Consider the following 9127-nt stretch of genomic DNA (forward strand, 5'->3'; position numbering starts at 1 on the left):
TACTTAAGGTCAAGATGTGTTTTCTTAAATAACTTGATTGAAACATTAATGCTTTGCTCATCTCACACATGTGCAGGGAGCTATACTGTTTGTTAGGCAAACGGGACTTCTAGATTTAACACAGTTTTTATTGCTGCATTGCAGTCTTTATGACACTGGACGGCGCCACGGATCACCAGGGTTTAAATATGTACCGTGATGTCCAGCAGTCGTCGCTAAATCTCCAAGCTTTGCTCTGCCAAAATCAATCCCACAATCCTCTCACACCGGCGGTGTATTCATTTGAACGGTCCAACTGTGGTACGCTAACAGAGTTGTTGCTGTTGAGTTCAACCTGTTTTTCACGTTTTGGATTTACACACCTGTGGCGAACTGAAAAGGCTTCCCCAAAATGAATCGGTTGGTATTCAAATTAACTGTTGAACAAGTTAGAACCACTCTTTTATTTCTGTTTTTGAAGCCATATGTTCCCTGACTTCAGGGCTAACCTGCTAGCGGGCTAGCTCCCAGTAGCGGCCCGGATAGTTACTTTGAACGTCTCCGTGAATCTTTGAGCTAACAGTGAAATCTAACGGTAGTTCTACACTTTATGGGAACATTAGCTCACTTTCAATGTATATATGCAAGTCGTGTAATTTCAATTTAACACGAGACATGTATCACTTTATTTTTAATCCTCGTTAAGTGAGATTTATGACTTCTGGTGCACTCACCTAACTTAGCTAATGCTCATACGGTGGTGGAGCCAAAGCCAACGCCTGTTACCTTCTGTATCGCGTTTTAGTTTTGTTTATATCATTTGAATGTCCCATGTAAGGCTTTTATGTGTCTCACTAGAGCACATGTTACAACTTATGTAACAAGCCAACCTGTAGCTGCGTTGTAATGCTAAGGTATGTGACTCTGTAACTCTTGAAACTACTCAAACTGAGACATTTTCCACTAATAGTTGCTCTTTTGTTTATCCTACAGGGTACTGGGTTTTGGACTATGATTTGGGAAGCATGTCCGGCCTCAGGAAGTCTTTGAAGTTAACCTTTATGAAACCGATGGCTTTCTGCAGTCCTGCCTGCATCTGTCTGCTGCAAAGAACATGAAGCAGGTATGACAGCAAATAGCAGAGCTTATTGTGTAAATAATAGAGCAGTGGTGACTGTGAAGTGCAGTTCAGTGGTGTTGTAGTCATAGACGTTTTAGTAGTGGCCTCATCCCCTATCCTTTTGTTTTAGGTGGATATTGTAAATAAGGAAGATTTAGATAAAGAAAGGTGAGTGTTTGATCCACTTCTGTGGGTTTGATCTAATTATAATCAATCACCCACAATCTGTGTCCCACAGATCATCCCCTCACAGTCACTGGATCAATAAGTCACCTCTCCATTTCCATTTTCACCTCGTCTGTGACTTTGAGTTTTATCATTTTTTAATAAAGTCAGCTGTGCATCTGATCTACTTTCTTCTCCGCAGGTTTCCAGCCCAATACGTCCGGTCACACAACCCAGGCAAACCGAAGCTATCGTTGTCTTTCAAGAAGAAGGGTTGTCCAGTGGTGGAGGTGGGCTCGAAGCTGCACCGCAAAACATCAGATGTAGGCTGTGCCCGTAAACGCGGCATGGCCAACAAAGAAAATGAGCTGACGTGCTCCGATGACGTGCGGGGCATGCACTACAATGACAACTGCGGGCTCCCTGTGAACTCTGCAGAGGCCTCCAAGATGGCAGGTGCCAGCTCCAAGTACAGCGACTTTACTGAGGTGAGGTCACGTTGTAAACCTCTGCCTTCATGTAGTCAAGGCTTGTATAAAACTTTTAGACTGATTTTCACTTGTGCTCTTTGTGTGCAGCTGACAAAGGACCATGAAGCTATGACTCATGTCCTCTTCGGGAGGAATCTCCGACTAAAAGTGGCACAAACACTATGGCGAAGAAATGCCAGTGAGTTAGTGGCCTATCTAATAAGGTAAAACTTTAACAGCTCGTAAATGCATAATTTGAATTCAGTTAAATTCTTTGAAATGTTTCATCTTTGATCTGTTTTTGTTTTCCCAGAATTCAAGACACAGGAGTGCTGCTTGACTGCTTACCTGTCTTAACTAACAAGTAAGTGTTATTCAGGCTATTGGCTATTCGGTGAGAAAAGAAGTAGGTACAATTAGCTCTTACTTCAGATTTGAGTCATCTATTTATGAGTTCTCTTTCTACCTGAAAATATCTAAGAGTAGTAGAAAATTACAGATGGGAAAATTTTCTTCAGTTTTTTTTAGGCTTTCATGCGTTTATTACAAGGAACAGGACAATGAATAGAGTAGGAAGCTGAGAGAGCAGGAAACGACAGACAGCAGTTTGGAACCTGGATCATCTGCTTCAGGGACTAAAGCCTCCGTACATATGGCACGTGACTTAACAACTAGGCCAAGCAGGAAGAGAGTGAAAGGTGATAAAATGGAATGTAATTAACAGTTTTTTGTTGGCCAACTCTTTTAAGTTATATACACATAGAATTAAAATAAAGCAAAACAAAGAAAACAATAATACCTCTCTTCCAAGGAGATCACCAACCAAATATTTTGCTTTTTTGGGTTACTGTTTCCAAAGTGATTATCAAAGTTCTTGTTTGTTTTTTTGATGTTTTCTTTGATGTTTCAGCTCTAATAAACCTGTTATCTGTTTTTGCATCTTACCTGTTCTGATGTCTAATTTCCTTTTTTCTCCTTAGCCTTCAAACTGAAGCACCATGTTTGTCACTTGGCTGCTGCGTCGACCTCATGCCCTTGGTGAAAGTGGTTCTTGCCAGTAAATACGAAGAGTAAGTATCACACACAAGCCACATTATCCATTTCAACCAGCTCAGTTCAAGGAGATTTAATGTTCCTGTTTTTTTAAACTGGTTTGCTGTGTCTGTCTTTTTCTGCAGACACATTACGGTGTGTTTACACTGGGTCCAATCCGTCATCAGGAAGTGGTGGCCAGAACTTTCAAAGAATGAGAAAAGACTGCAGGACAGTTGTTCAGAAGACAGGTTAGCACTGCACGCTTATACATAATTGAACAATCCCTGTGTGGTAGAGAGTGGGTGATTATAGTCTTTATATGGAATAGAATATCAATAGTAAAAGAGTAAGACCAGAAGTAGATGTAGAAGAAGAAGTAGAGAGTATGACTAGATGAGGATGGAAAATCTACACTTTCTACCCAATTTCACTATTAAGCTTCTGTGTGTTTGTTCATTTCAGGAATATAGAAGTCATGAAGCAGCGACTAAAGGACTTATGGAAGGAAGGAGCCCGCTTATGTTTGGTTCCAGGATCTACAGGAGAACTGGCAAAGGTGAAAAGGCTGCTCCTATTAGAGGGATTATCAGGGATTTGATTTCCTGATGCTGTTGCTGTAAAAGATTTCTCAGGACTTGAAAAGTTGCAGATAATAGTTTTCAAATAGAATTAATCAGTACTCCTGCATGTGGATTAACCCAATCTTCTTTGCCTGGGTCACCTGTGTAAAGATTTTCATGGAGTGAAAAATTAATTTTGAATTTTGAAATGAAGCGCATTAATTTTCTTTCTGGAGGCTTTGTGTAACAAGTGTATTTGCAACACAACTGTTCCCCTGGATAATGCAGGTGCACTTTCTGTTTACTTTCACACTGTGTGAGTTTTAGTTGAACAATACCAACCACTCCCATCTGAAAGAAAAAACATAAAGTCCACCCTACTCCTAAAAGCAGACATATCACATCCTGTTTTAAAGTCAACACGCATCCATTTTAAACACAGAGTTTTCAAAGATATGATGAATGTTCTCAAATTTTAATATAAAGAAGAATGACTAACAACATAAAGCTGAAATGTAACCTTAAGCTCATTGTACTAACATTGTGTTTAATAAAGATTGTGTTAACAGGCTGTGAAAACAAGTAATGGCTTATCTCCTGTTCCTGTTGCAGGCCATCGAGGCTTATCTATCACAGCTGCCCTGACGGTTGTCAGCTCAGCACTCCAAGGATGTGACCACTACTGCCGGATCTTGGCTGTGTTTGGAACTGATAATGATTCTACAGAACTGGACTGGTTTGTTTTTTTTTAAACACCTAAACCTCTCACTGGGACTGAACTCGAGGAAATTCAGACGACTCCCTCAGTTAGAGCTGGAGACTCTTCAGGAGGGCTTGGGAGCCTCTCTGCAAATTAAAAAAGAAAAAGAAAAAACAAACACAGCAAATGACTGCTTCACATTGAAGTGGACCGTCTTGTGAAGGGGCTTAATTTACCGAACCTCCATGAGACGGGGTGTTACGTCGCTCTATGAAGTGCCAAGTTCTTTGTCTCTCACTACATCCCTCTTTGCCATTGAATGCAAATGCACTTGTTGATGTTATGAATGCTCCGTTGTCTTGATGTTTTTGTACCTGGGACCCCTGGAATCAGGAACTTGAATCTGCAGCAGTCTTAAGTTATTAGCTCTCCTCTTGTTTTCATTTTGCCTCTTCATTTGACTGTGTAATGTAAAGTGTAAAAACAAGTGATTCTTTTAATCTTCTTTTAAATAAATTTGATGAAAATCAAACGTGGAGTTTTTGTGCCTTTTTTGCAGTTATTAATGCATTAATGCAAATTGCATATATAGAAGTATGATGGTCTTTCTGAACATAATTGGAAAACCATAGTTTGAGCACAAAGCAGCTGGAAAGCTAAAGGCGCAGTAAAGATTCTCAGTTGTATTAAGTAATTTTCTCGATACTGTGGGCACCTGGGCACTCGCAAGAACCACTTCAGGCGCCTGCGAGGTATGTTCCAAAAAAAACGCACTGGTCACAATATAGCTACTTCCAGAATTGTTTCCTACCATCATTGTTGTATAAATAATTAATAATAATTGTGGAATTATTAACACTGACATGTGAGCAGTCTCTTTACTTAGTATCACTTCTACTACTCTTAACTGTTATTAAAAAGTGATCTGTGCAATTTTGTTCAGTAAGTTTGAATCAGCCCTCTGTGCCACTCATTTTCCTTGAGGTAGCCCTCAAAAAGGTTGGTGAAACCTATTCCAGAGTGTACATTTCAAATTTACCCAATATTTTGTCATCTCTTGCATCAATTTTATTTTATTTTCTAAACGTGTGACCTTTCTGGAAAATAGTAGAAAACTTGGGAGCATGCTAAATGTATATCTGACACTGTATAAAGTAATAGTATTCATTAATAATAATTTAAGTTATAATGAGATTTGAAGAAGATTTGTTCTCAATAAAAACAGATTTGCTAAGGAAAAAGAAAAAAATCCAACAGGCATTTAATTAACCATGGTAATACAAAACCGTATTTTGTGTATTTTAAAATTAAATGTAATAACAACTTCAACTTAAACCTCTAAAAAAAACATTTATTTAAATAAATTTCTTTAAAAAAAACTTTGGTAATTTTTTTCACCGGTCAGCAAACGTTACTGTTCGTTTTGAATAAAGTTATTTTGGAAGTGACGTCATTTTCCGCAGAGACAGCTGATGAACAGGGTCTTCCGCTTATCCCTCAAACTGCTCTCGAGTTCATGTTGACAACAATTCTGTTTAACGGTTTTATAATTTGATAATTACAGAGTCATCATGTTGCAGAGGGAAAGAATACCGCTACTGTGGGCCTTTATTCAGGCTCTGGTCGTCGTGGCGATGTGTTTTAATGACATGGAGCCGGGGCCTGGTGCAGGTGGATCCACGCAGCCTAACGGAGATCGTTTCAAAATCGAGGGAAGGGCGATAGTCCCGGGGATTAAAACGCAAGACTGGGTCTCTTCGGCCAGAATCCTAGTGGAAGGAGAAGAATACGTGGGATTTTTGAGGTGAGAGACACTCTTATTTTTAACTGCTAGCAGGCTAGCTTGTTAGCATGGCTTGGTAGCAACCTAGCATTAGCAAAATGAGCTAGTTCAGCAGCTGCTGTCGGCAGATGGCAGGTCCAAACTGTCCTACCTAATTTACAGCTTAGAAAATGTGGATACAGCTCAGTCCAAGTGGGGCAAACACATGTCTTTCATTTATTTTTAAGTCCCTGTGCCTGTACCTGGATGTTAATTTGATTATGTACTCGGCCTGGCCTTTTGGTGTCGTAGTAGCTGTTTCCAAAACAAACCCTGACAATTGGAGTATTGTCTGTTGAAGCTGTGAGGTAAACACTAATTCAGAGAACAGTCAACATTCACGGGAAAGGATAACTGAAGGGCATACTGGTGTTTATCGTCCATGATGTTGGACGTGTTCTATGATGTGAATGGATTAGCTGCGATGTTATTTAATGGAGTTAAGTCAGAGATAAGGTTATTGCCTCCATTCTCTTGATTATAACATCCAAATAACCACCCAGCTGGTGGATTACAGTGCATTCATCCCATAATGAAGTAGGAGCCAACACTGTACGATATGAAGTACTGCAAAATAAAAATTCTGTTATAAATCATTTATTTTAATCAGTTATTCTGTTGCTTGATGATTGCTAGCTTTGACTACATCAGACTCAATTAAAGTTGTGCAAAAGCATTTCACCTTAGGCTAGCCATATGCAAGTAAGCATTGTTTATGTAAATGACATATGTATTCTTATTAATTAATATGAATTTAGTCTTCCGTAGGGTGTATTGCAAGTGCTCATAGCATAAAATCATGATTACTTACACAGCTTTAGTACATAGTTATCAAGTTCTGTAACTAAAGCTAGGTCAGGGTACATTTCACTGTTTATTCGATATAGCATTACAGCAATCCTGAGCTTTTGAAGGGGTTACACAAGGTTAATTTGCTTGCATTGTCCATATAAAAATTTTCCATCTTGGTTTTTTATCCAGTTTCTAAGCAGTTGAGTTTGATAAATAGTCTAAACAACTTAATAATGGGCCTGCAATAGAAAGTCCTTACTGCCAGCTACTGTATGCAAATGCATAATAACAATCGACACCTTGTAATTAATAACTCTTGTTTGGTGAGCAATGCTTTCGGTTAATTAGCTTTATCTGACTATTCTGCTGATGTGCTGATATGCAGTCCTACTAGAAAATATCTCCACACCTAATCTACACATTATTCTCATTATTATTCTCTGGTTACAGAACTGATGGGAGCTTTGCTGTGAATGACGTCCCCTCAGGATCTTACGTCGTGGAAGTAGTCAGTCCTAACTATAGATTTGAACCAGTCCGTGTTGACATCACATCCAAGGGTAAAATGAGGTAAAGCATCACAATCGCAAGGAGGATGCACAGCACTTACAGAGCAAATTACCTGTTGATTGCGCCAGCCATGTGTGTCATTTAAAGTCATTTTCCCCCTCTGAGTAATCTTGTGTCATTTTATAGGGCTCGTCTTGTAAACTACATCAAGACTTCAGAAGTGCTTCGTCAGCCGTATCCTCTGCAAATCAGAGCAAGTGGCCCTCACAGCTACTTCATGAAGAGAGAAACCTGGGGCTGGACAGACTTCCTGATGAACCCAATGGTAAAATAGTAAAACAGAGGAAGATGATGATACATGTGTATGATTAATAATCTGAAGAAGAAAGAAACAAATCCATAGAGTCATATGTTACGATTGTTGTTTGCAAAAGATTAATGATGTTTTAATGAATGTTAATCTTGCAGGTTATGATGATGGTTCTGCCCCTGTTGATCATCGTTCTGCTACCCAAAGTGGTTAACACCAATGACCCCGAGATGAGAAAGGTAGAAAGTCAGCAACATCCTCAACATTTAGTCTTGATTAATATTTATTAAATTATGTAAAAATAGCATCTGTTTGTAGTGTCAGCAGCCAAAGTTACTTACACTGAGAACTTTATTGAAAAGTTGGATCATTTACTAATTTATGCATCATTTCCTTGCCATTTTTCTTTTTCCAGGAAATGGAGCAGTCAATGAACATGCTGAACCCCAACCCCGAGCTTCCAGACGTCTCTGAGCTCATGACCAAGCTCTTTTCCGGCTCCAAGGGCTCCAGTAAGGCAGGCAGCAGCAGCAAAGGCACCAGGCCAGCTGCAAAAAGGAGGTAGTACTGTAATCACCTCCTCAGAATCTGCCTAAAAAAGAAGCTCGAGTTATGCCATAAAAAGCAAGATTTTTAAGTGTCATTTTTTCCCCTTTGGGTCTATTGTACAGTTTTCTTTATTGATAGATGTTTTGAGCACATCTTGATTTCTTATATGCTGGTGGAAACAAGGAAAAATGAAATGTTTTTCATACTGCACTGAGAAATTTCTTAAGCCCTGCTTCAACCCTTCACCCACTCTTTATTCTTTTTCTCTTTATCTGGCTCTACTACTCATCCAATCGTTTCTCTTCTAACCCTCTGCTCTGCTTTTTTTTCTCCCACTGCTGCTAATTCCACTACCTGAAAGAGAACATATATACAGAGATTTCCTTGGTTCTTTTTGGATATCAGTAATATGACTGTGAATAAAGATAAATTGAATTTTAAAACTGATAAATCCTTATTTAAAAAGCTTAGATGAATAAAAGTCAGTGGTATATACGGACTGTGTTTTTATTTCAGATCATCTTTATGTTGAGAATGAATACATAGCCTTGTCATGTTATGGTTTGCTGTGAGGCTGTGATTAACATACTGTACATTATGTGCCTACGGTGTATAAATTAACATGCTAATCATGGGCCGTTTAAAGGATGAAAGAGCTGTTTTCTTTCTTTCAGTAGAACTAGAGTGTGACTGGCTTCATTCTAATAAATCGGACAATCAAGTCCATAAAAAAGTCTTAAAAACTGTGTTTGTGATGAATTACTGAGAGGTTATAAAGCTGAAAATGTGACTAATAGGTATTCTGACGGAATAAACCCAACTCCTGATCCACTGTCTGGAGTTTTTTTATTTCTGTCATATGGTCTTCATCGGTGCTGATGTTTAAACGAAGATGCAGCTGTTGACACATGAGCTTCAAGCTGTTTTTGTTTGTCCTTGATGTTAGGACAGACATCCTCAAAGTGCTCTGGATGAGTCATGAAAGATTCATCTCCATGAAAACAGACCTAACTCCAGATGCTGGTGAAAGGCTTTGTTTTTATCGTTTAATCTTCAAAAAGGAGGAAGACGCATTCATATGTGAATAAATAGCTTTAAGCTTGGGATGTCAAAAT

General features: G+C 38.9%; 2 protein-coding genes across 2 annotated transcripts; both read left to right on the forward strand.

The window, feature by feature from the left end:
- Nucleotides 1–226: 226 nt before the first annotated feature.
- Nucleotides 227–4476, forward strand: katnbl1 (katanin p80 subunit B-like 1). Its single transcript, XM_074685750.1, has 10 exons — nt 227–399; nt 973–1102; nt 1230–1267; nt 1467–1752; nt 1843–1958; nt 2048–2098; nt 2715–2804; nt 2913–3017; nt 3232–3325; nt 3942–4476. Exons 2-10 carry the CDS (start codon nt 1094–1096, stop codon nt 3972–3974), a joined length of 822 nt encoding a protein of 273 aa, XP_074541851.1. The 5' UTR covers nt 227–399; nt 973–1093; the 3' UTR covers nt 3975–4476.
- Nucleotides 4477–5480: 1004 nt separating this feature from the next.
- Nucleotides 5481–8845, forward strand: emc7b (ER membrane protein complex subunit 7b). The gene is made up of 5 exons (XM_074685751.1): nt 5481–5833; nt 7094–7213; nt 7340–7478; nt 7622–7702; nt 7879–8845. The coding sequence occupies exons 1-5, from the start codon at nt 5601–5603 to the stop codon at nt 8026–8028; spliced, it is 723 nt and encodes a 240-aa protein (XP_074541852.1). The 5' UTR covers nt 5481–5600; the 3' UTR covers nt 8029–8845.
- The last annotated feature ends 282 nt before the right edge of the window (nt 8846–9127 follow it).

This window comes from Halichoeres trimaculatus, unplaced genomic scaffold (assembly GCF_033239565.1).
Source record: "Halichoeres trimaculatus isolate MK-OKI-2021-1 unplaced genomic scaffold, fHalTri1.1 fHalTri1_scaffold_13, whole genome shotgun sequence".
NCBI classification, from domain to species: domain Eukaryota; kingdom Metazoa; phylum Chordata; class Actinopteri; order Labriformes; family Labridae; genus Halichoeres; species Halichoeres trimaculatus.

Bases quoted from the DNA above. Each gene is read 5' to 3' on its own strand.
- katnbl1 (XM_074685750.1), top strand. The intron at 1,959-2,047 runs GTAAAACTTTAA...TTGTTTTCCCAG, and splicing joins TTAGTGGCCTATCTAATAAG to AATTCAAGACACAGGAGTGC. The intron at 3,018-3,231 runs GTTAGCACTGCA...TGTTCATTTCAG, and splicing joins GACAGTTGTTCAGAAGACAG to GAATATAGAAGTCATGAAGC.
- emc7b (XM_074685751.1), top strand. From the start codon at position 5,601: ATGTTGCAGAGGGAAAGAATACCGCTACTGTGGGCCTTTATTCAGGCT. The intron at 7,214-7,339 runs GTAAAGCATCAC...GTCATTTTATAG, and splicing joins ACATCCAAGGGTAAAATGAG to GGCTCGTCTTGTAAACTACA. The intron at 7,479-7,621 runs GTAAAATAGTAA...TTAATCTTGCAG, and splicing joins ACTTCCTGATGAACCCAATG to GTTATGATGATGGTTCTGCC.